The 27,581-nt window shown below is 41.6% G+C and overlaps 1 protein-coding gene across 1 annotated transcript in view; it reads right to left on the minus strand.

The window, feature by feature from the left end:
- Csmd1 (CUB and Sushi multiple domains 1) overlaps positions 1 to 27,581 on the minus strand; it is a 600,818-nt gene that overhangs the window by 150,217 nt on the left and 423,020 nt on the right. Inside the window, exons 29-32 of the mRNA XM_036209300.1 lie at positions 21,125 to 21,328; positions 20,178 to 20,302; positions 18,605 to 18,701; positions 8,628 to 8,732 (exon numbers count right to left, since the gene is read on the minus strand). Of these exons, the coding sequence (XP_036065193.1) occupies positions 8,628 to 8,732; positions 18,605 to 18,701; positions 20,178 to 20,302; positions 21,125 to 21,328 (531 nt within the window). The remainder of the gene's footprint in view (positions 1 to 8,627; positions 8,733 to 18,604; positions 18,702 to 20,177; positions 20,303 to 21,124; positions 21,329 to 27,581) is intronic.

Consider the following 27,581-nt stretch of genomic DNA (forward strand, 5'->3'; position numbering starts at 1 on the left):
GATCCTGTAATGAATGATATTGTAGGAAGGAAATGCAGAGTAAGTGCCCTGCACAGAACCTGTAAACCCAACATGTGGGTCTTCAACAGGAGAAGACTCTACCAATGCCTTAACCTTGGAATTCCAGCTCCAGGATTGTAAGAATTATAATTAGGTTGTCTGAGCTCCAGCCTGTGATGCTGTGTCACAGTGACCAACATTAATGTAAACAATTAGCACACATTTGTCATGAAACACACTACCAGGTGCAGAGTAGTCCACATTTGTCATTTAATAGGAGATAAAGAGGTGATAAATTTGGCCTAAAGAATCTCCGTCATTACTTTTCCAGCTAGATAATTCACTTCTGTGTTTTATGATTAAAGAGCCAATGTTATGAAACCAGGTGTTTTTTTAGTGACAAACAATACTTTAACAAATGAACCAAAATAAACACCTTTGCAGCTGCAAAGACATACCTTTGAACATGTCCCTACTTATAGCAGAAAAGGAAGCATCCTACTTTCCACAGGGCCACTAGGTAGGCATGCTGGTTAAATTTGTCACAGCCTTGCACGAAAGGGGAGGACTGCTAAAAATCCAGCCTCGCCAGCTGTCTTTGCCACGGAGCTATATCCATCACAAATTCCGGAATTGCTCCACTTAAGCTTACTAGAGCGACAGCTGGTTCAGAACAGTGAGACCATTAGACTCGGCTAGGGTTGTTAAATGTCAAACACCACACTTGAACTTTTCCTCAATTACACAAAAATAAATCTACCCACGTGTACACTTACTGCAATGTCAGGGATTCTGAACAAGAGGCCCAGGCTTTGTCTGAAACCACAGCTGTAATAAGTTTTTGTTGAGGGTTCCAGAGTGTGTTATATTAATAGGGGGGAACAAAATCAAATACAGTGTAGGCATTTGAGAAATGGGCTTAATGTAAACAGAATGAAACTATATTCACAAGTCTTCTCCATCTATTTAAGTAAAAGTAAGCAACTATGAGACATTTATATTTGACTGAAATCCCCACTACTCAGTAGACCCATTGGTCAGGCAGCGACACAGAGAGAAGTAAGGTAATTCATTAAAATAATATCTTCTTGCAAAAATCTATCCAGAATTCTAATACATTTATTTTGTATTAGTGTCTTACAGTGTCTGACATGCCTGATGCTTTTATTTATTAGCTTTTTGGTTAGCACATTGCACTAGTCACTTTTCTATCGCTGTGATAAAACACTGTGACCAAAGCCAGTAATAGAAGGAAGGGTTTATTTGGATTTATGGTTTTGAAGGGATCAGAGTCCATCACAATCACATGGGGAAGTCAAGCATGGCAGCAGGCAGACATGGCAGGCACCACCGCAGCAGCAGCAACTGAGAGCTCACGTTTCCAGAGGCAAAGAGGAAAAGAATCAAGCAGAGACATCAAACTGGAATAGCAAGAGTCTTTTGAAACTCCAAAGCTCTACCCCAGTGACATACCTCCTTCAGCAAGGACATACCTCCTAAACATTCCTCCAGAGCCACCAAACAGGGGCTAAGTATGCTCAGGCCTTGGGGACAGCTCCTCAAAGCAACCACACAGAGTCATTAGAGCCTTGCTAGATGTGTCCAATGTACCTGCTTATCTCCAGCCACCCGGGAAAGCTTCCCTGAGGCCAACACAGCTGTACACACTTGCCCTAAAGATGAGTTCCTGGCCCATGACTTATAGTGAGGCTTTGTACCCTCAAATTGTGATACTGAGTACTTAAACTACAAACTTGGGGCTCGAGAGTTGGCTCAGAGGCTCAAGAGCACTGGCTGCTCATCCAGAGGACCTGAGTTCAATTCCCAGCAACCACATGGTGGCTCACAGCCATAATTGATCTAATGCCCTCTTCTGGCATGTAGACAGAACATTGTGTTCACAATAAATAAATAAATCTTTAAAAAAGCCTACAAATTTGACCGTGTCTGTGTTCATATGTAATATTTATTGTTTTAGAGATGTGAGGAAACCTGATGGTAGCTCGTTCCTGCTTAGGATGCAAGCATCTATACTACTAAGAGTATGGTGATGAATGACATTTGGTTAAGAACATATGTATTATAATAATAGCACACTGGATTCTGAAAATACTCAAAATTTGATGAGCCTATTAAAGAAAGTTTTGATTCTTAACACAACTTCAAAACTTAGGCTATGCACATTCAAGACAAGCTTGTTAATTAAACAACTAAGAAGTTGGTAGGAGAGTAATGAAATAGAATTATTGGGTTTTAAAGCTACTTTGCATTTTGAATGATGTTTATGAATATACCCAAATTTTCAGTTAATTAATTTATTTACTATTGCTTTTGAGACAGGGTCTTATGTATCCCTGGCTGGCCTCAAATTCACTATGTAGCAAAGAAAAGATCTTGGACTCCTGGTCCTTCTCTTTACCTCCAACTCTGAGGGCTGGGATCACAAGTGTCAATCACCCCCAGCTAATTGATGCTATTTGAATAATATGTTAGATCTGGGAGTAATCAAAGTAGGAAGCTTCGACCTCTGCTCTCTTTAAAGATACCACCAAAACATCCGACGTGAACTGATTTCTTGTTTATGGTATCCAGAATCAGACTTGAGGTCCTTGCATCTCAGGCAATCATGAAGCTACCACACTTCAGTTTGTGGGAAAATGTGTGGTGCGACCTACCAGACACCCCCACCTCCCCAGGGCATCATCAGTGGAAGAAGACTTCAGAAGCCTGGCTTCTGGCTGGGAATTAAAATAAAGGACCAAACATCAATGTTCTGACTTCTGGGGTGTCTGACACAATGACTGGTTTCTGTTTTCCTTGTATCTAAATGTGACAGGAACAGGCACGACATGGTAGACACTGGAAATATTAGCTACAAACATGGCTGGGCCAAGCACCAGGATGGACAGTGTGGGAGAAAGACAGGAGAAAAGTCTGAGTGACAAGTAAAACACTTTTTTTCACTATTTGCACAAGCACAGAGGATGTGTCCCAGAGGAGGTTCTAGAACTTCCCAGAACATTACACTGCCACACTTGGCTAGAATCCTCTCCATTGTAGATGGACTCAAGATGAGGGGGAAGTGGTTATTTTTAAAATCTTAAGGCCCAACCACATACGACAGAGAAAGAAATGGCTGGCCCAAATATTAGTTACTAGACAGGCACTTTAAAAGCTGTCACATGAACATTAATCACCTTCAAGAGTATGTGAATGAAGAGTTACACATGATCAGGTAAGCAAAGGATGGGCTGAATTCCAGGACTGAAAAATAGAATAAATGATCGGGAAAGCTCACTGGAGGGACAAGTGTGAAAGGCTGGACGGAAGAGAAGGAAATACTGGGGAGTCTGAAAACAAACCATAAACTCACTAAGGCAGGAATAAAAAGAGAACATGAAAAATGACCAGAGTCTAAGATATAATTCAACATACAACACAGTGATCCTAAATTTACATTAGGAAGATTCCTGAAGGAAAAGAGATGAGAAAAGGGGTGGGAATCTGGAGATGTAACAGCTGGCAGCTTCCTAAATATCAGAGGAATAAACACTTGCATTCAAGAAGCTCAAAGGCCCAAACTAAGGTAAATATATAATGGTCTGCACTCAAATAGCTCATAAGTCAACTATCCAAAAGCTGAGAATCTCAAAAGTGGGCTCTGCCCTTCTTCTCTCAGACTTACGAGGTGTCATTGGATTGATGCATTCAATATTGGGATAGTTTAAAAAAAAGGACATGAAGCATGGAGAGGTTGTGTTGGGGAGATCCAAAAGGACTCAGCTCCCTTCCTTATTTTTATGCAGTAGAAGATTCTAACTTGAGGAATGATGTCATCAACAGTGAATGGTGTCATCTACCCACCTCAATTAATTCATTACAATAAATCCTCACAGACATACCCAAAGGTCCATGGTCCAAGCAATTATGGATATCACAAAGTTGACAACCAAGATTAACCACCATACTGAGAGACCCCCAAGAATAGGTAAACCCTTGTTAAATAAAGTTTCAGATACTCCATGCCCTCTGTACACTAACAGGAGACCCATAGCAGTTCCTACATGTGTAAACCCCCAAACTCACTTGCATTTTAAAATAATTATGTGAGATTTCATTTAAAATAGAATATTAGGAACAAAATCTTACCAAAGTGTCTCTTTTGATGTCTTTTGAAGCATTTACCACAACTGGACATTATTATGTGATAATAACTTATATGAAAACAAACCAGGAGTCAATGCCATTCACTGAGTTCTACAGATTTTTAAAAAAGAAGGTGTTGTGGCATGTGTCTGTTCATGTTTTTACTTTTATTTCAGCCTGAAGTATATATCATTCTTCATCCCAGAAACTTGTATGATTTCAAGATGCTGACAGAGTCAGTAGCCAATGAAGAGGTTCAGGAACCTAAATGTGACAGAAATAGGGGACATATCTGTCCTGCCACTCTCTATGGAGCTGAAATAACAATGGCAGACAATGAAGATGTGTGCACATAACAGGTGATAGAGGTGAGTACGTACAATAAGGGGAAGAATGGTAAGGCCGGGGTAGTCACCATCTCCTAGGAGAGGTGGAAGAAGGAATGGAGCATGTTCTGTAGAGGTCAAATAAAAATGGTCAAATAAAAGTTGGTGTCTGATGAGTCACAAGAACCTGTTCAGCTGTTGGTGTCCAGAGAGCCACCTCCTTGTGTGGGCAAGCTCTGAGGCAAGAGCAGAGGAGAGGGGAGCAGATTTTATCCTGGAGCTGAAAGTTTCTGTAAGCATTAGTCAGGGTCCACCTTAGCAAGAATATAAGGAACTATGTCTGGGCCAGCAGGTGTCTGTCCACAGATGTTGAGGAGGAGGGCTCAGTTTCTTAAAATCTATCCTGCCTCTTGCTCTTTTCAAATCTGCTGAGACCTGAGATTCTCAAAGCATAGGGCGGGACAGTGTGGAAAATTCCAGTCCCTTTGCCCAGAAGAGCAACTGTGGAACTGGTTTAGATGGTCTTTTTGCATTGAACTGCATGTTTTTTAAATGTCCAAAGATCACAGATAGGAACAAACCTTTAACTTGTCAGCAATTCTTTGGGCTGCATGTAACACACACAAAAAGTATCAAAAGCCTATGATTATCTGGTAGATCTCACGTTCTTAGAAGCTTCTCCAAAATTCTCTGGGATGTGAGGAAGAAGCCAGAATTTACATTACTTAAAAGATGCCAAGTTCCTCAAAGCAGTTAAGATACAATGGAGGCTGGGTGGTGGTGGTGCATGCTTTTAATCCCAGCACTCGGGAGGCGGAGGCATAATGACTGACTGAGATTCAGGAAAGCATTTCTGGTAGAAATAGAGGAAGACTAAGAGAAGGTTGTAGGGAAATTTTGGGTAGTAACAATTGTTACAGAAAACCTTATAAACCAGTGAATGATTAAATAGAGATAAACCTCTGACAGGTGAGATGGGCAGGCATAAAGTCAGTTTACCAGACTGTGAGCAGATGCTTATTGATAGCCTTTCTGTGGAGAAGGGGTGCAGAACTCACCATGGGGGACACAAAGGACTCTCTAGTGTGCTGGCATACAGTGAGATTCTTGTCCAAGCTCCCATTTCATGGGTACTTAATCAGGCTCACCATGACATTGGGGTGCTCATGAGTATTACTAATATGAGACCGTCAGAGTTAACCCAGGTTGTCAATTTGCCAATATTCAATTATGATACCATCCTGCTAAAAGGCCTATTACTTTACTTCAAAAAGTTTAAGATCATTTGCAAAATTTTAAAGCTTCCCTGGAAGCCTTAACTTTTTTGACCTAGAGCAATTTAAGCACTTAAAACTCCCAAGTATAGTTAAACACACACACACACACACACACACACACACACACACACACACACATACGCACACACGCACACACATGTGCGCGCCCCAAAAAAGAACCCCAGCAATTTTAAAATATCTAAATCAAAAATACCCCTTGACTGAGAACAATTTGGAAATCCCATCCATTTGAGCTGTACAAATCTGAAAAAGAAAACACTCCTTTTATTTTAACAATCAAAAGTTGAAGTATAAAACAAAAACTTTTCTGGAGCAATAGCAACACTGAGATACCTTGGTGACCTCAATTCTGATGGACACACTCCCTCAAGGGGACAGGAGGGACAGACACTGTCTGCTACAGACACAGGAGAGGTAGAGCCTGGGGAAACAGGTTGGTTTCACCCAAGCAAACCGCTCAAGGCTTGGTCCAAGTCTCCAGTGTCTCAGGGACAAAAACAGGAGTTCTGACCTTCCCAACACAGGCTCTCCATGGTGGGGTAATACAGAAGCCCCCCGTGCATCACTTTGAAGAAAAGCAGGAATGAAATGCCTTATGGCTCCCAGATTCTTCACTCTTAGAGACTCAATCCTCAGAGATGCTGAAGGTCCATGTGCATGTGCTCCCTATGTTACACACACTCAGATGTTCTGGATCATGCATGTCAAACCATGCACTCTTGGAATAAAATGTGCCACCCCTTCAGAGGCAAGTGGTTTGAGTTTAAGAATTCTGTAGTGTCCCTTTGGATTGATAAGGCTTGGTCTTCATTCACACAAGGACTGAGGAGTCCTATCTGGAGGCAGGTATGTAGCAGGTACTGTGGCTCATGTTTCAGTCTCAACAGGCTTCTTGGTCTTCCTCACTTTAGACTTGGGCTTGTGTGTGGTGTGAACATTACTAAATAGGGACATCTGTGACATCCCTTCCCAGTGGCAGTTGGAGCTCCTGGCCCGAGGAGCTTAGTAAACAGTATTCCTGGCAAAATCCTTGCTGTGCCTCTTCATACTCGGTCATTATTGCGGTGACAGGTTTTCTGCTTTTATTTTTTCACCTCAAAAATACAGCACTGCCTGAGGACAGACAGCACCTCAAGAAGATTGCTCGGCATATGCTCTAGAAGCTGCTTTCTTCTTTTAAACTTACAGATGCACATTTTACTAAAAACATGAATCTAGAGACTTTTACAGAGATTTGGAAATAATACATTTTAGAGTGCATGCCTAAATATATCAATGTATTAAAATATTAGAGATAATTGGCAACTTAGGTCAACAGTCTTCAGAGTAGTAAGGCTAACTCAATGAATATAATACCCATTTATAACAGGTAGGAAAAATAAGAGCAATGGGCTGAATTCCCTTTAGTGCACAAATGATGTGAGTTTTCAAAACAGCCACAAAGACAGCCACCTGGCGTAGCCCAAGTCCAAATGTAACATCATGTTTGGTCCAATGAAAAGCAAACACATTACTTAATTATGGTCTTGGATTCTTGCACAAGGTTCTTGAAGAGGCTGCATTTCCATGGGAGATGGAAGAACATTAGTCTCTCCTTTACAGACTCATACTGACTAAGAACATTGTGAGATGGAGACAATAGAGCTACAGTGTGTGTGCAAAGTAGATAATTATCCCCAATAATCACAGGGTAATTGTGTTACCAAAGTCTCCTTCCCCAAAAAGAGAAGGAAAAGCCAGAAACTATAAGACAGTTTCTCAAGGCCTAAGAACAATGGTGAGTTCCAACAGGGCAAAAATATTAATGGATTGGTTAACACAGTCATAAATAAGGGTTGCAACTGTTATTTGTGGAATCTTCGCAGAATGTATCAAAGTAGCAGAATTTTCCAGAAGTATTCTACATAAATAACATTCACAGGATCACTTTACAGTCACTAGAGTAGTCCTATTCACATAAATTGGAACACACTTGAATGCAAATGCCTGTAATAAGTGGGGGGCTCAGGCAGACTATGAACAGGGCCTGTGGTTGGTGGCTGGTGATGAATATTTATCATCAGCTGGAATGTGGCCTTTTGAAAACACATGCATTACACTCCAGCAAACTGTTTATCTCAATTTTAAAAATCACTTATTGACGCTAACCCACGTATTTGCTCACTTGCAACTGCTTATTAAAGGAGATAATGCCAACATCAAGCCATTTCAGAGCCTGAAAACAAGTCCCAAATAAACCTCGCTTTCCCTGGAAAATTCATGCTTTACTTTCATGAAGTTTACCAGCAGTATCCACCACTGCAGTGGGCTTGTGGATTTGACCTTTGTTGTCCTATTTATTAGACCATTAATGCAGCCTCACATCTGCTTTTTATAACAATTCACCTCTCTTCTGTGGTGTCTCTTTCCAATTAAAATGAATAACACATAAACATGGGCTCTGAAATGCCTGCTCTCACTAGTTCTTGTTTTAACACCTTTGAGAGTCTGTAAGGAAAGCCCCATGGCCTTATCTGTTGAGATGACCATACTCTATATTTTGGGATGTGACTGTGAGTATCTTTTGTCACACATAAAGTCAGTCTTGTCACAAATGGCTGGCTGTGTTTCCTAAGGCAAAGAGCCTGAAAACACAGCCAGTTCATCACATTATTCCAGATACCAACTTCAGCATTTGCTCAGTAGTCTATAGTTTGTAGAGAATACCCTTCATGTAGCCTATGCTTAGTAAAACTCAATTTCATATAAGTATTAGATGAGTTTCACAACAGCAACATTTCATTGTTTAACACATGTAGCTTTGGTTCCTTTAGGAAGGATGGTCCTGGAGTCAGATAGAAGCAGCAGTTTATCTTACTTTTGTATTCCAGGTGAAAACCAGCAGCAGCAACACTGATGTCTGACTGGAAGTGCAGGCAGAGCTGGTTAGAAGTGCTGTTCAGCAGTGCAGGCACTGTGGTCCCTGTACAGGGGAGGGGGGGGGAGAAGAGCAGCTTTAACATGAAACAGGCAGGCATTCCACATGCCGAACACAGAACACCATATCCCAGGCTTCCAAGTGCCTAGAGCTTGTCTGATCATCTGTGTTTAATCTGAGTGCTGGAGCTGACCATTGCTTGCCCAGTCATTCCATCTTGCAAGACACCTTTAAACAGCGGTATGGTGATATTTTATTTGTACTGAAATGTGATTTTATTTGTATGTTAAATAAATAAAGTTGCCTGGGGGTCAGAGCTAATAGCAATCCATAGCAGAAGCCAGGTGGTGGTGGTGGTGGGGCACACCTTTAATCCAGATCATGACAGACAGATCTCTGTGTGTTCAAGGATACAGCCAGCATGGAGACACACGCCTTTAATCTTAATACCAACCATAAAGACCTGGAGGTCTGTATAGACAGGCAGTGACGAGGAGGTCATGTGGTTAGGTCTACAACCAATGAGAAGGCAGAACAGAAAGTCAATAAAAAGACAGATACACAGGAAGTTGGTATCTTGCTGAGGGGAAGGACATCAGCGGCAGTGAAGGGTAAGAAGGGTTTTTAGCTCTTAGCTACTGCTCTGACCTCTTGGGCTTTTAACTCGGCATTTGGCTCTGTGTTTCTTATTTAAAAATGACTGTTACATCTACACAGTGGTTCTCAACCTATAGGTTGCAACCATCAGAAAACACATAGGAACCAAGACACCTCTTAGTAGCAAAATTACAGTCATGAAGTAGCAACCAAAATAAATTTATGTATGGGGGTTTCTAAGACCATCAGAATTATGTGTTTTCTGGTGGTCACCACCCAGAGATTGGGAACTGCTGCCTTAGAGGGCTCTTGGACCTCTTGCTACTTCCTCCAGATTGCACACAGTCAATCCCCTTGCCTTCAGTCTGGCCTAGATTACCTACAGTCATTAGTCTGTCTCCACACAGTTTCCTCTCTCTATGCATTTATTTTGTATACCCCCAGGCTAGAGAAATCCTGTATGTTACATTTTTTAGTAAAATCTAGGTCCACTTTGGAGAACATGAATAATGAATTCTGTAGACTGAGAAGGACTATAGTTAGTATTGGGATTACCTCAGGCTAGAAAAGAGTCTTAAACTGTAGAGCTCTTGTCTCACATGTACTCCTCCCCAAGCTCCTTAGGACTGTGAGATCTAGTAATTCTAAACAGTGAATACTGGTACCACCTTCAATTCCTTCGCCCCTTAATTTAGCCTCTGCTGGTGCACTAAGCCACTGTTATTATTCTGAGATCTTCCACTAGTTTTATTTTTCTGTAAAAGTCATGTCAGGAAGCTCCACAGCCTTCCTATTGATCTGCCCTCATCCTTTCCCACACTGAGACCCACCCCAGCATCTCTGGTTTTAGAAGCTGAGGGTTTGGAAGACAAAGGCTAAGAGATTTACAGAGGCTGGGACACCTGCTGGTCTAGAACTGGCTGTCTCCTGTGGTAAGGTTGGAAAAGATGTGAATGAATGAGATAGTTGGTATCAGGGATAGACATTTCCTTGGGCAAGCTCACATGAGCTTCTGATAATGCTAAGAGTAGAGAGTAGAGTAAAACCTTCATGCTAATCTTGGGCTGCCATCTATAATCTATCATTAGCTTTCCAGAAATTCACCAATCATTTGAACAAGTGTTTTATCCAATAATGTACATCCATTGGCCAACTGAGACCAAAATTATATTATTTAAAATGTTCTAGAAGGTGAATAGTAAGAAAAAGAGAAACCCATATCCACTTGTCCGTGTGTGTCCGTGTGTGTGTCCGTGTGTGTGTCTGTGTGTGTGTGTCCGTGTGTGTGTGTGTGTGTGTGTGTGTGTGTGTGTGTGTGTGTGTGTGTTAGACTTCAGGAAGTTAGGTTGCCTCTTTGAGATCTGGGGTTTGTGCCTCCATCATTTTTCCCTAGAAGACAAAGGGAGTTGAATTCAGGAGGTGGGAGTTCTTTAGGATAAACCAATAGTAAAAATCTACAATAAGACCACTAAGGATGTGTGAGGAAAAGTCTCTTACAGAATGCTTGCAGAAACAGCCCTTTGCTGCTTGACTCTGAATTTGTAGAGTAAAGAGAAAAAGATAGATGGATAGACAGACAGATGATAAATCTAAACAGATTGATACATGATAGTTGTTTAACTCTGACTAGCTGTGGAGGAATTGTCTGTTGGTATGTCCTTTTTGGGTAATACATTTTCCTGGTTCATCTTCAGCAAAGGAAAGTGTTGGAATAGGCCTCCAGTAGGGTAGGTACCCCAAGGCCTCAGAGAGGGACAGAGATATCAGAGAACCATGGAGGTGGAGGGTGTTAACTGCTTTGCTCATTGTTCAGTTTCAGACTGCTTCTAAAATCCACAAAAGAAGACATTGGCTAAAAGGATGCACCGTGCCTTATTTCATGGAATTCCCATGATGTATGCCATCTTTTGTCTTGCATACTTGTTATCTGGCTGGCATATCAAGAGGAATGATGTTTTCTGTGGATCTAACAGCTTCATTTTCCGATTTTTCATTGCATGGTCTGATTTCATCTGACATTTGGGGGAAATCTCATGGTGTCTGTTGATAGCGTCTGCTTAAATAATGACTGATCCTAAAATAAAACACTCTTCTTTGCTTTCTACCTGTTCTTGTTGCATTTCTGTTACTGCAATAAAATACCCTGATAAGAGACAATGAAGGCTAGGAAGGGTTTATGGGGCTTATATGTCCAGAATATAGCCCAAAATTTTGGGAAAGTTAACATAGGAATTCAATATATCATGTCCACAGTCAAGAAAGAAAAGAAACAAAACACATTAAAAAAAATCATGGATCCTTGTTTACTTCTGCTTTCTCTAATCTTATATAGGCCAGGGACTGGCCAGTGAAATGGTGTTGCCCACATCAATTACCAAGTCAAGACAATGTCCAGCAGTCATCCCCATAGTCCAACCTAACCCTTGCTACTGGAATCACACTAGGCTACTGTGTTAATAGTGACACATCTTTTTTTTTTCTCCCATACTTAAACATAGGAATTCACTTTGCACAGCCTGGGTGTCCTATATCCATCTTACCTAAGTTATCCCAGAGTTCTTAGCTCCCAGCTTAGTAACTTGCACATAAGCATTATTTGATTTTTCAATTGTACAGTAGACGAAGAAAGCCACTTCTGGCTCAGGCTCTGGGACTGGTTAACTCCATCACCCCATGTCATCTACAAAAACGTGAGTGCATTTTGATTCTACAACATGAAGATCATGGTAAGTCTTTTACACAGCTAATGAGTTGTGGATATGGCACTGGTTTGTGAATTCACATGTCTTTTTCAGATTAAAAATATGTCAGTCATCAAATCTAACAACTGTCTGTCCTATGCTTCAGGAGGGCTACATATGGTGAGCCCCTCATCACCCAGCCACCTCTGGACAGACTGCCCTGCACCTGCCATTCACTGGAGTTAACTTTGGGTTTTCTCAGGGTAGTCTAATATCAGGGGCTTATCCTCTCTATGCAAAATGCAACCAACCAAGAGATTTTTTTTAAAATGTTGCCATAGGCAGAATATTTCTGATCACATTGTTTTACTGTGACCCAGATAGAATGACACATGACAAAGGAAGCCGCGAAATTTTATTATTGTCCCTGCAGAGTGTACTCTCAGTATACTGATATTTGCTTTCCTTTAATACCAACTGGCAGATACAAGTCTGCATGAATTCTGCTCTATTTTACTCATTTATAATTTATAACCCACCTGCTTCCAAAAGTGATTTTTCAATGGCTCACTAAAAAAGATCTACATACATATTTCTACCCAAGCAGAAATGAAAAAACCAAAGCACTGAATTTATTAAGGATGTCAATCATTTTGTTTTGAAATATGTACTTCTTATGACATCTCATTCTTATTTATTTTTATCCAATAGTTAAAATATTTTAGAATCTGCTTTATAAAAACTTTAAAGGATCACAGGAACAAAATCCTTAAATATTGATTGTGTTCTTAAAAAATCCAAACTTTGGTCTGAGATAGCATTTTTCTTCATATAACTTACGTTTTTTATTGAGAATTTTATACATGTCTACAATGATAAAGGATTATATCCTATTTAAAAGTTATTTTTCTAAGAGAGCTGGCATGATTTCTAGCTGAATAGAAAAATTGTTGTAGTTTAAAGATGCTCTAAGGAATCAGCTATCATTCTAGACATATGACATAGTTATTTCTATGTCCATAGTGCATATACATGTAGATGTCATAGCAGTATTAACCTGTATGGTCCTCACTGCATAACTAGTAACTAAACCACAGAGCTTCTCCTCAAAATCTGGAGAATATAGATACCACAGCACAAGGAGTTCTGGGCTTCAGGTGAGTGTCAACCCTCTTCCAGCAAGGGCTCTGACAGCAAAGCACAGAAGCCATCATCACAAACAGCATTGAGGCTGCAAGTCCTTTGCCCTTGTTTTTCGTCTTTTTTCTTGAAATTTTAGAAAAAAATAAAAACAAGCTAGGTTTCATGGACTATCTTTGGACTTTCATTCAACACTGTTCACTATTCAGGCTATGGATCTGGGGCAAGAATAGTGGTATGATGCTGTGCTCCTCTTCCTGGTTCAGCTTGGCTACTGGCTGTTTTGTGTGGTACTTGGGCACTGGCAGCACAGGCTTGTGAGAGCTGATGGCAGTGCCTTGGCAGCATGTGATGGCCAGCTTTGGGAGAACAGGTACAGAGTAGCACTGACCACAGGGCAGTTAGCCAAGCCTTGATTTGTTTTTCTCAGAGCAGGCTCTGAGGTTGCCAATTCCCGGTCCCATCTAGCACTAAGAAGGGAAGTCTAACATGAGCACCACTCTGCTGCTTTGTTACTTTGTAGTGAGTATGTATTTGTGGGGTGCCCCAGTGTCATGCACACTTTGTCTATCAATTCAGCATATGAGACTCCAGTTACAATCTGTTATTTTTATTATTATTATTATTATTATTATTATTATTATTACTATACCAAGAATGCCCTTTGTGTTCATCACACTTTTCCATGTATCACTCAGGATCTACAGAGTGGGGGAGATATTCATTCATCTAATTAGACTTTGAATTTCACAGACATCAATTTCACTCATTATATACAAAATGCTTAATCACATGTTGTATATGCATGTATGTTATATACAATACACATCTTGTATTAATATACATATTATGTACATTATTTATAACACATACATTCTACATATATCCCAGCCTTGCTTCCTTTTAGGTAGTGGTTCTCAACCTTCCTACCTCTGCAACCCTTTAATACAGTTCCTCATGTTATGGTGACCCCCAACCATAAAGTTATTTTTGTTGCTACTTCATAGCTGTAATTTTGCTACTATTGTAAATTGTAATGTAAACACCTGTGTTTTCTGATGGATTGCCATAGGCAACCTCTGTAAAAGGGTCACTCAACACCCCCAAGGGGTCATGACCCACAGTTGAGAACCACTGCTTTAAGGTTGAGAATGGGATTTAGCTTGATAATGCTTAGGGTGATTAAAAGACAGAAGTTGCATTGTTGGTGCATTTGTTGTGATTGAGCAATCACTAATCAACTTCTCTCTCAACAGAGAGAAAATCAGAGAGAAAATGAAAAGACAGCAAAAGAATTGTACATATGAACTCAAGGTGATTTAACCATATAATGTGAGGTGAAAACAAGGGTATACCTGGGATAGCCAATCTTAAACAGAAGAAAGAGGGAAGACAGACAGAGCCTGTCTAGTCTATTCAAGGACGAAGGAACGAGAAGAGTTGATACTTCAGTTTTAAAGACCTGCCTTTCACTAGTCATCTTATCATCAGATTCTCAAGTCTGTCAAAGTGAGAGCCTGATCCATCACAAGGGGGTTCCCCTCCCTTTGGGAGCTAGTGAGTAGAAAAGTTACCCAAGCTTCCAAACACAGTTGCGTGGTAGTGGCACTTGAGTGCACCTCCTTCTCTTGCATATGACATGACACACAACATTGTGTTGCACACAATATTCCAGAGCCATTTTGATTATTGTTTTTAATTATTCATGCAAGTGGATGCTTGATGTTTATAAGATGGGTCTAAAATATCCCAGGTTGGCGGACATACATTGGCCCATGCATCCTTGCAGGATGTGTAGGTGGTAGTGATGACTGTCTGCTGCCATGAGTCTGGTGAGTAATTGGTTGTAGCTTGTAAATGCTTTAGAAAGCTATAAGTCACACTTGTGGCAAGCATCCCCAGGATGTCCTAAGATGCAGCCACTCCTGAAAGCCAACCCTACACAGTGTTCTATACATGTTGGCCCACATAGCAGTATATGCTTTAATGAAATAATCAATAATGTAATATAAAGGTTCTGTATTTAAATTAAATGTAGAGGATTTTTGTTAATCGTTCTTAATTGCTTAGAAAAACTATTACATAAAGCAAGCTTGTTCCATGTCATGAGGGTTATTTTAATTAGACTTGTGTCTTCCAGAATACTTTTTTAATTTGATAGTATTTGAGATTTGTTTACTTAGCTTTAAGTTAGTGTGTGTTCAATACTGCGTCTATGCCAGGTCCTTTCCTTTATCACCCACCACACTGTATTTTTGAGGCAGGGTCTCTCACTGGATCTGGTGCTCACTGATTCAGCCCCATTGGCTACCAGTAAACTTCAGATACCCTGTTGCCATCTTCCCTGCACTGATTGTAAGTGGGCATAGCCACAGTGACTGCTTACATGAGTTGGAGACTAGAGACTGAACTCAGTCCCTCATGCTTACAGGGCAAGTATTTTACCAACTGAGCCACCTCCCCAACCTCATATTCACTTTAGTTTGATATTCGTCATTGAAAATGTTTGCTAATTTTCATTTCCTACTAATTAATTTGAAAGCAACAAGCTGCATCTGGCTGCAATGAACTACAAATGCCCAGTTATTTTTAAAAGAGGCATTTCTTGATACAAGCCCAGAGACCTGGTTTGTTAATATCCCTATTTACATTTTAGGAAAGAATATAAGCTGGGTCTCAACTAGGACTTCAAGGATGCTTCAAGTTTAGATAACTGCATCATCCCCCTGTCTCAAAGCAGTTGCTTCAGCCAGCATGGATCAGAAGATATTGTAATTAACATCAAGTATATAAGAAAAGGGGAAAAGATTACAAGACACATGCTTGCCTTTTCACCTGTGTTTTCTCAGTATTTAATTGTCTCAATATTTTTTCATTCCTTATATATCTGAAAACTTAGAAAAGTCATAGTTTAAATTCAGATCATATGGTTGGTAGACAGTAGTGTCACATATCCAGGCTACCTCTAATCCCTGGACATCTTCCAGTTCTCTCAATATTCTGGTAATTCATGGAAGGGTTGATGGACCACTGACTTCGGGGTAACCACAGTTAGGATTATGCCATGGAAACTCTGGATGAGGCTGGCCATACTGGGGATATCAGTCGAGTGGCTAAGGGTTGGAGCTTGACCCATGAGATACTAGCCCCACTTCCAGTGGTCTTAGATAAAAAGGGCAAGATATTAAGCTCTGTTTTGCAGCCAATAATACAGTCATTCATGACTATGTAATTAAAAACGTCCTGAAAATCTGTACGTCACAGCTCAGGCGAGCATCACAGAGGGGTAGCACATATCAGTGTGCCTAGAAAGTGACACATTTTCAGGAACAAAATTCCAATGCCTGGGATTCTTCTCATACTCATACTCCAAGTGTCTCCATTTGAACTTGTGTTCTATTCAACACAAGTTACATCATGCGTGTGTGCTTCTGGAGCACCATGAACTACTCTCGAGGCCCATCAGCATTGAGGGGTCTTCAGAACCCTTGATTTACAGCTCATTTTCAATATTATAGGTGGCCTGAGATTCTAGCTCCCCACTCGTGTCTGATGGGGTCTGTCAAGTGTCAGCTCTGCCTCCAACCAACTCCAGGCAATAGGTATCAGTACTGTGCTGCTGCAGTAACTATGGCAAACAAATTTTTAAATTAAATTATTTTATGTTTCCTTTATGTATATAGGTGTTTTGTCTGTGTACTATGTGCATGGCTGGTGCCTATGGATGACAAAAGAGGTCATCTTATCCCTGAAAATGAAGTTAAAGATTTTTGTGAATTGTGTGTTGAGATTCAAACCTGCCGAGCCACCTCTCCAGCCCAGTGACAAATAACTTTAAAGACATTTTCCTTTTGTTAACTAAAAAACAAAAATCCCAAGTACCTCTGTGCAATGTGCTTAGGGAACAGGACTGGTTCCTTTCTTTGGAATCATTAAGTGAAGCAGAAGTGGAGGTAAGAGCATAGTTCTCATTATGGGAGCACAACTCCAAACCTCCAGTGTGTGGGAGTACACCTTTAGCACCCCTCCAATGTGTAGGAGCAACCTCCACTCCTCCAAAGTGTGGGAGCACACCTTCAACCTCCAGTGTGTGGGAGTACAACTTCACCTCAGTGTGTGGGAGCAAACCTCTACCCCCTAGCGTGTCGGAACACACCTCCACCCCCCCAGTGTGTGGGAGCACACCTCCACTTCCCAGTGTGACTACATTTCACTAATCCTTTCCACATCTTACAGAAGTACTGCTATCCCTGCTCCCCAGAACAGCCATAATCTCCTGGCACTTCCTGCTTAGATAAACAAACGTCATAAAATTGATTTGGGATTCTCCATGTAGATGTTAAATTGTGGGCTTACTGTTGTTTTTAATGGCAGGGGATTTCTACTTCATTCGCCAACTCTGTCAATTACATAAACGTGTCTGTAAATGTCATAGTAAATAGGACAGTGAAAAGAGATACCTGGCTAAGGAACTCAAGTTTCCTCTGTGGAGAAATTCCAGACCAAACTTGTTTGGTGATGGGCCACTGTGTGTAAAATTCCCAAAGTGTAAATAGCCAAGTACAGACAGAGATAAGCAATGGGTGATGAGTGACAGGAAGTATTTGGTACTTTACCATCCAGCACCTGTGTGTTTGGCCATGCAGAAACATTTTACTTTGCTGACAGCCATAGACACAATCTCTCCATCATTTAAAGACACAATCGGTCTTGTGGCCAGCACTGTGAAAGCCCCATCCTTCCTCCATTTCTTATTTACACAATTAAAAAAAAAATCAACAGAAAAAGAACATTTCAGTTGAAAAAAAAACTCTCATGTGATATTTATTGTGTCACACTAGACAACTCTATCTATGAAATTTAGGTCTTAGTCTAGATGAGCTCACATAACACATACAAGTGGGTTGGACTATAGTGCACAGATGATATCAGCTTTAGGGACCATGGTGACAAGGTGGAGGTAGAAAGTGATGCTGTCAGTGGTTCTCTGAGAGGACAAGGCCTGGGGAAGGTGACTCAACACATGTGAAACTGGAAGTATAAGGACGGTTTGCACTGCCCATGACCATAGCTCCAGGACCCTGTCTTTGTGAGCTGGGGATGTCTGGGCTTGGGTGTATGATTTGTCACCATTCTGTCACAGTGGAGAATGACAGATTATGAGCCCCAGTGAGGCACATTACACAGGGCCATTTCCAGGTTTCCTACCCTTGGGCAAGCCTCTTCTCATTCTTGTCCCCTTTCACGTGCCTGTCAGTGGTGTCCCTATCCATGGCCAGCCTCACAATCCATACTGCTAATTGCTGAGTTGCCTGGCTCCTTCAGATGGCCACCTGCACAGGACCCCCTTGCCACCTCTCTCTTGGACCTTCCCCACTGGCAGCCATTATGGGGAAAGAAAAGCTGTGGGGCACTGTCCACAGACTGTTTTCTGTACCCCCTTTGGCTATGGTTCTGGCTCCAAAGCAGAGACAAAGTGAAGCACAGCCACTTCCCTACCTGAGAAGCTGCCCAGTCTTGGGGCCGTCATGTCTCCTCCGTCATGGATCTCCAGCGAGTCCCAGTTCTGTTCTGTGGCGAAGCTGATCACTTGAATCTACCGAGTCACAAAGCAGGGTTACTGGGTTTTGTTTTGATCAAACTAATCTAAACTCATGAGCTTTTCCTAAGATAAACACATAAAAATAACTTGGCTCAGGGGGTTATGCAGTAGATGAAGAGGACAAGAAGATGGGGGGGGTCATATTGGAAGAGGGTGTCAACGGTGATAGGACAGGCCAGTGGGAGTATATATATGAAAGAAAGGAACTAATCTATGACAGGACATGGGAAAATTTCTATAAATAGTACCTCCCATAACCCTTATTCTAAAAATTAGTTATTGAGCTGGAGAGATGGCTCAGTCGTTAAGAGCACTGACTGCTCTGCCAGAGGACTTGAGCTTTGTTTCCAGCACCCATGACACAACCTTTTGCAACTCAAGCGCCTGAGATTTCAAGGGCCCCTTCTGGCCTACTCAGGCATTGCACACATGCATCCTTCCCAATTAAAAATAATAAAAATAAGGCCTTAAAAATAAGTAAATAAAAATGCATAAAGAATTCTTAATAAAAATAAGTAAATAAACATACATTTTATTGCAAATATGGAACATGATTGGACAGGTGCAAAGGAGTAGAGTGGGGAAGAGGGGACCAGAAGGAGGGGTGGGGAGAGTGAAGGAGGGGGGACCAGAGGGAGGGAGGGAAGAGTGCAGGAAGAGGGGACCAGAGGGAGGGGTGGGGAGTGTAGATGTTAAATAAAAAACACAGAGACAATTGCAGAGTTAAAAGCCAAGAGGTCAAAGCAATAGCTGAGAGCTGAAAACCTTACCCTTCACTGCTGCTCTGTCTTTCCTCTCAGGAAGAGACCTACTTCCTATGTCCTGTCTTTTATATAGACTTTCTGTTCTGCCTTCTCATTGGTTGTAAACTAGTCACTGTCTGTCTATACAGACCTCCAGGTCTTCTATGGTTGGTATTGAGATTAAAGGCATGTGTCACCATGCTGGCTGTATCCTTGAACACACAGAGATCCGCCTAGCTCTGCCTCCCAAGTGCTGGGATTAAAGGCATGTACCACCACCACCGCCCAGCTTCTGCTATGGCTTGCTCTGACCCCAAGGCAACTTTATTAATATACAAATAAAATCACATTTCAGTACAAATAAAATATCACCACAGGGGAGAGTGAAGGATGGGGGACAAGAGGGAGGAAGGAGAGAGTGCCAGAGGGGGTCAGTGAAGCAAGGGGGTGAATGAAGGCAAAGTGTGTGTGAAAAAGCCAGAATGAAATTCATTATGCTGAATCCTAACTCAAGATAACTCAAATAGATAAATAAATAACATTTTTTAAATATTTAAATAAATAAAGAGGAAAGAAGAGTAAGTGAAGAAGAAAAGGAAAGAAGAGAGATAGGGAGAGAGGGAGGAAGGAAAGAAGAGATGAGGGGAATGAGGGGAGGAAGAGGCTGAAATGGAAAGCTGGGGGACACCAGCCAAGCTTCCTCAGTGGCCCTGGTCTGAGGCCCTACCTGGATCCCTGAGCCCTCCGTTACGATGATCTTCCACACGCAGTTCAAGTTGTTGCCATATGGCTCAGGGTAGCCTGGGGACAGAATTGTCCCTCTCCTCTGAGTGAAATTGCCACTGCATGGAACTAAAAGACAGAGTCACACGTTAAGTAAACACCAAGTGAATTTATGGGAATTGATGTCTTGTTTTCCTTGGCTGTGATCAGGAAACTTTCCTTGGTATTTTAAGTGGCATTTTTAGCCAAGGTAAAATTTAATCTCTTCTCTTTCAAATGGGCAACATCAGTGATGTAACTGAGTTTTAAGTCTTAAGTAAATTTTTTTTTTGGGGGGGTGTTCTAAGATGGGACTGTCTACTACAATGGTGTCTCTGAAGTGAGTTTTGTTTGGAGCTATTTTTCTACTTTAATGTAAGGGTGTGTGTAGAGTGTTCCCTTCCATCTGCAGGCATGCAATTCCAAGTCACACTGGTGAATTTCAGAGCAATCTAGGGAGAAGAGATGCTTAAAATGTACCAATAAATTCAAGGGATAATCACCCTTTCACTGAAAGTTCCTTTGAAAAATGTTGCAAATAACACCTAACAATGCCTTTGTTATCCCCAAGGCTTTTGCAATATTCATAATCAACACAAATGCATTAAAAGGGCACCATGCACATAATGCCACAACCCACCATCCTAATGTTTTCCCCACAGAATGAAATTATACTTTTTGTAACTTTAGAGTTGATGGCTGACTTAATGAGCATCAAGAAGAAATACATGTTTTGCACATATAAATCTCCTGTTTTATGAAGCATTAATTTTAAGGTTGCTGCTATTGGGCGACTGACATAATTGATCTTCATAAAGATCACTTTGTGAAGACTGACAGCAGGTCTCTAACCCTGACATGAGGTTCTGATCCAACCCCGGGTAATCGTGTCATCTCATGGGCCCCACTTACCTACACAGCTTGGGATGGTGTCGTTCCACTGTGCCAAGGCGTTTGGCACAGACTGGCAGCGGATGGCCGTGGAACCTTGTAGCAGGTAACCCGGGTTACACTCAAATCGAACTATGGAACCTGCGGAGAACTCGGAACCGATCCTCCTCCCATATCTGGGCTCTGGGACAGAGCTGCACTGCGTGTCACTGGTGCGTGGAACAGCTGGGGAAGAAGCGGATGCAGAACCGCCGTGTCAGAGTGGAGTGTACCGGGAGCGAATGCAGAGGTGATGGGAGCAGACGCAGGGTAGATACTGGTGTCTCTAAACCTCTCTGTCAGGAGTGGCCCCAGGGGCACTTCTGTGTCTACATTTCTTCCTTTCATGTCCCTGGGGCCACCAAGAACTCTCATTGAGATGGGAAGATGGGATCGAAGGAGAGTTAGTGCCTGGGATGGCTCATTAGCATTCAAGCAGTTCAAATTAATTAAAAACTAGATGATAGTGTTGTCAATTAGAAGGCAATGACTACCACTTTTGCTCTTCCTCAGCAATGTTAGAGTCTGGTGGGACAAGAACTCTGTAAATGACTTGTTTAGATATGGCCCTTGTGATAAATCATGCAGTTAAAGATAGGACCCACCACATGACCCATCGTTCCAGTTCTAGATACTTATCTTGAAGAGCTGAAGTTGAGGTCTACTAATAATATTGTAGCCAAGATATTAAACAAACTACGTACTCAATCTAGTTTGTTTTCTAATGCTGTGATAAAACACTCTGGCCAAAAGCAACTTGAGGATGAAAGGATTTATTTGGCTTATACCTCCTGATCATAACCCGTAACTGAGGGGAGTCAGGGCAAGAACTCAAGGGGGAGCTTGAAGCAGAAACCATGGAGGCATACTGCTTGCTGGCTTGATTCCCACTTCACTCAGGCTCATTCGAAGTTAGCTTTCTCATACAGCCCAGGACTACCAGCCTAGGGATGGTGCCCATAGTATGCTGGACCCTCTGGTGTTACTAATAATCAAGAGAGTGCCCTCACAGACATGACCAGATCACATCTAACTGTGGCAGTTCCTCCATTGAGACTCTCCTGTCAGATAACTGTGGGCTGTTTCAAGCTGACAATTAAAACTAACTAAGACAGTGTCCCTCAGAAGATGTCGGTATAAAAATGTGCGCCCTGTAAACTCATACAAGAGCATTTTATTAAACCTTACAAATGAAGGAGGTCTTGCTATTCACAATGGCATAGATGCATCTGCAGGGCACTGTGTTAAGAGAGATGAGCTGGTCTTGGCAGGAAACATATTGCACTATTCCACTTACATTGAGGATCCAAGACAGTTGAACTCCCTAGAGCAGAGAGCTGGATGGTGGCTGCCAGGGACAGTGGGGAATTGCTGGGCTTTTAATTGTGTGGATGAGGGAAGTTCTGTAGATCTGCTATAAAATGCTGGGACCAGAGGTAACGATAGTCAGGCTGTTAACTCATCAGGAAAATATATTTCATGTCATCACAGTGGAAAAAGGTAACACTCTACAATTATAATACATGCTCCAGGAATTAAGGTTTTTTTCAGAATATTCTACCTGGAGTGCAGATGACCACCTGTAGGAAGAGCCTTAAGGCCTAAAGAAAGATTCTCCCAGGAGAGAGAGTCTAGACTGTGTACAAGCACCAACTCCTAGCATGTGGTTCTTTACTGAGAGACACGACTCAGCTATGGGCAAGTTACAGATGAAGACCTTCTTTCTACCCAGTTGAGGGAAAAGTATGAACAAATTTGTTTCCATTTCTCTACGCATTATGGTGTTTTCTTTTAATGGGGGTGAATACCAGGTTGGGGCCAGGCTTTATGGCCAGCAACTCAGATGACACTAAGGAAAACAGTAAGTTAACATGATCATGCTAAGCAAGAAAACCTTGTAAAAAAAAAAAAAAAAGGAAGATCCACCCTGCAGCCAAGAATTCAACCAGCCACATAGTCCAAGGAAAACTCACTACTAGTGGAGAGAAGGAAAAGCAATCAGGGCTCTGTGACTGGACACAGAAGAAGTGAAACTCCAGAACCTTACTTTGTTTCTCCTAGTCTACCCTGAGGGACAACTCCAGTTCTCCCTGACAGGGTTGGTGGAAAATGCTATTCATGTAAATCAGCCACTTGGTACAGAGAGATAGATAGTTCTGGAAGCTATCATCAAATGCTATCACTGTGTGCTTTGGAAAGAAATTAGGAGGTAGATTAAGCCACAAGGAACAACCTGAAGTAGAACATTCCAGTGGAAGACCACCATGAGGAAGAACAGCCATAGAATCCGTGTCTTAATGCTGAGAGGCAGGGTACCTCTTCTCTTATTGACCGGGAGCTACATCCCAGATAGCTGGGTGTTTGTGCTGTGGCAGACAGCATGGATAGCACCATGGGAGCCACAGCAAGATCAATGACCCCATGGAATGAGTAGGGGTTCTTCTCTACACTGGTGATTCCAGTTAGGAAATTAGTAAACATCAGTGAATTACACACACTGTGTTATCAAAAATGTTCTTGGTAAAAACATAACAACAACAAAACACTACATTGTGTAAGCTCTTGATGCAAAACGTGACTTCCTTAGTTATGCAAAATCAACTATGCTTTAAGCTGATAGTGTTTCAGAGAAGCTAGCAAAGGAACAACAACAGTGTGTGGCTTCAGCATTTCCTGCAAGGAGACTCTTGGTTTCCATTGTTCCCGCCCAAGCTCGGAGGAGCCATACTCCTGCTTCTAGCTCTGAATGTTTTTCAGCAGTTTTGTTTGTTTGTTTGTCAATGAACTGTGTTAACATCTGTAAAGAGCCTAAGACTTGATAGTAAGTTGGCTAAGGCAGGACACTGTCTGGATGGGGCTGGGATAGCTTGCTGTTTCAACATGGCTGAGGTCAGGGTGCTGTCAAGATATTAATGCTGAGGAAGAATGTTTTTTCCTGTGTGGTTGTAAATGGTTATGTGTTGTTTTAGTTGTGACCCAGGTCTAGAGGTGGTCACTTGAGGTTAGTTTGTGACCCAGAGCCATAACTCAAAGAGACACAGCTGAGGTCAACTGCCACTTTCGAGTTGAGTACCCTGGAGAGCCTGAGAAACATGCCTCTTCTCTCTCAAAAGTAGATAGTGGATTCTGCCAGCTTCTTGACTTAGGTGATAGTGGGTTATCTGGAGGTGACTGAAAGAGGTCCTCAAATGCATGTTGAAATGGCGAGGCATGAATGGAAGACAATATAAAACAGTATACTGGGGACTGGAGAGATGGCTCAGCAGTTAAGAACAATGGCTGCTTTTCCAAAGGATGTGGGTTTGATTCCCAGCACCCACATGGCAGCTCAAACTGTCTGTAGCTCCAGTCCTAGGGGATCCAATGCCCTCTACTGGCTTCTAAGGATAATGCACACAGTGGTGTGTAGACATACAAGTATGCAAAACACCCACACACATAAAATAAAAATAAAGGTACAAAAACAAACAAGCAAACAAACAAAAACCAAACAGCATATTGGTGAGAATCTCAGCCACCAACTTATCTTGGCCATGATCAGTCACATGCAGCAGACGATAGGTATGTGAGGATAGGGGCAGGTGGCATTTCCCTATGCTACAGTTAAGTCCTTTATAAAATTTCATTTCTGTTCTGTGATAAAGGCACCTTGATCGAGAGTGACATAGGGGAGGAAAGGCTTTACTGAGTTGACAATCCTGGTTAATGAAGGGAAGCAGGAGAGGCAAGAGCAGAGGGAAAGGAAAGCATCTTTGCTGCTGGCTTCCTTGCTAACTTTCTTCACTTTTACACACCTCAAGACCCTCTGCCTCAGGACTGGCTAACTGCAGTTGACTGAGTAGTAAAGCATTCTTTAGTAGTCAAGACAATCCCTCATAGATGTGCCTCCATCCCTGTGTCTCCAGTACAAGCCGATCTGAAGTAACTCCCCACAGAGATGCTCTTCCCAGGTGATTCTAGGCTGTGTGCATAGACAGCACAACTAACCACCACTGTCTGCATTTTGTCAGAAGCTTGGATGATGATGACAGGTTTGTTCTCATTGTCTCTCCATTCGTTCTCCACCAAGAAGCAGTCACTAAAGGCTGGGAAGGGAGGGAGCTAGCCAGAACAGCATTTCACACCTGAGTCCCAGGCACACTTCTCTGTTCTTTCTCTTGCTGCATACAGCTTTGGTTGGCATCTCCAATGCTCTTCATAACGGCCTGTCTGCCTGCTAACAGGGGTCAAGCCTCCTTTAACCTCTGGCAACAGAGTCACGGAGCAATCCAAAGCTTTAATAACTTAGGGAGGAGTGAAGCTGCCCAGCTGTCACTGGTGCAGGAAAGCACAACCCAGAACATCTGGGTTCAATACAATAGAGTTCAAATAATGGCTAGCATCGATGTTACTATCTTTTCAGAAACCAGTGCTTGATTGAACTCCCCCTCTGGGTTGAAGATTTTCTTCTTGCCTTTGAGTAGTTTATAAACTGGGTTTACAAGCCTCTCGTTCTTTATCTCCCAGAGATTTAGCTTTGATAAAAGACTTATTTTTGCATAAATCCCTAGTGGAGAACGGAAAAGTGGAGTCCTGAGTTTTATAAGACATTAAATATGTGAGATTTATTATTATACAAGGAAAACAGATTCCTTCTGTAAATGTTCGCTCTCTAGCTTCCTGTAGCTTTACATATGTTTAATGATGATGCATGACTTTATATACAGAAACCATTTTTTCAGTACTGGGAGACAGCTCAGCCAGTAAAGTTCTTGCCATACAAACATGAGGAGCTGCGCTCAGAGCCCTATGTTAGTTAAAATGCAGGGGTCAGAGGTTGCACCTGCAATGCTAGGGATAGGTTTGTGGATCTCCCCCCAACCCCCGGAGCTTGCCACACAGTTGGTCTGAATAAATTGGGGAGATTTATGTTTAGAGTCAGACCTTGTTTTAAAATACAAGGAGGAGAGAGATTGAGGAAGACGTCTATATCAACCTCTTACCTCTACTCAGATGTACACACATGCATGTACACACATGGACATGCACTTAGACAAACACATAAACCACAAACCCAGACTCCACTACCCAGACACACATCCACAGGAATGATTTAATTCTTTTTCAAAATATGCCACTTGAGTGTGAACTTGAGGTAACACAGGCCTGATCCATGATCTAATCTTTGTCAAAAGCCAGAGAAAGCAGCATGCAAAGACTCATAGTGTCAATAACTCCAATGCATTTCCTAGTGTTAATGAGAATTTTCTCAGGAGGAAAAAAATATTTAAAAGAATTAGCCTGTTTTGTTACAGAAAAAAAAAATGTGAATTCTGAATAAATGTAAAATGTATCTTCTTTGATAAAGTAATTCCAAACTTATTTGAAGAAACTTTTAGTTAGCTTGCCTAAATTAGTCATTCTGTAGCAAAGTCAATTAAAAATATACTGGTCATTTACGTTTAACCAAAGCTACAACCTTAAAACAATGTAACTACTTTTAATTCCTTAACATCCTTGCTGAAACAACTGCCACGTAAGGGTTGGATACAGTCCCGGGGTGCTGCCAACAGCTTCCCAACCCTCTGCCCAAGACTGTGGATATGATTTTGATAATGAAAGCTGAAGCTTTTTATAGCGAAATATTTGGAGCACATCACTGCTGCTCTGTGAGACTTTGAGAATTGAAACACGTGGCCTGATTATTATCCTCAGTGGTTTTCTGAAGAGCATAATTTTTCTGAGATAATTTCTGGAGAATTCCATATCAGGGGAAAGGCCCATTGGGATATGCAATTTTCCTGGAACTGTAAGGAAAACATTTAAGGATAGATGGTGATCTTCTGGCTGCCTGAAACCAGACAGAGAAAAATTAAGAATTGACAGATTCTTCCATTTTTTTGGTTGTTTTGAGTGTATCTTGCTTTACACCCTGGCAGTTCTTTCTGCCTCAGCCTCAGGTGCCTGGATGTGAAGAGAGGGCTCCAGGCCTGGAGGAAGGGTGCTTTCAGGTTTGGACTGAGTGGAGCCCAGGAGTAGAGCCCAGAAGCAGCCCTTCGCTGTGCCTGAGGCAATTCTGGCTCCTCTGCTCTCTAACTTCAAGTCTGTGTAATGACTATTCAAGGTCAATGAGAGTGTAACACCTTTTCTACTCTGGGGGACTTTTAAACAATCTCAGATTTATTCAAATAACATCCAAATTAAACAAACAAACAAAAACAAATATAAAGGGGTGGGACATCGTAGTTAATTTTGCAGAATGTTGTTCATCCAGAGGAACAGGCAGGGAAGTGCTTTGTTTGGCTTTGTTAAATTATAATTTCTGTTACCTTTCAGAACAAATATGTTTCTTTTAAACATATGTTTAACTATGTTTCAATATATGTAGATCTAAATTATTATGAAATTATTTATATGGTTAGATAAAATACTGTATTTTATGTCATTTTTGTAAGATCTG

The sequence above is a fragment of the Onychomys torridus genome, chromosome 17 (assembly GCF_903995425.1).
Source record: "Onychomys torridus chromosome 17, mOncTor1.1, whole genome shotgun sequence".
Lineage (NCBI taxonomy): Eukaryota > Metazoa > Chordata > Mammalia > Rodentia > Cricetidae > Onychomys > Onychomys torridus.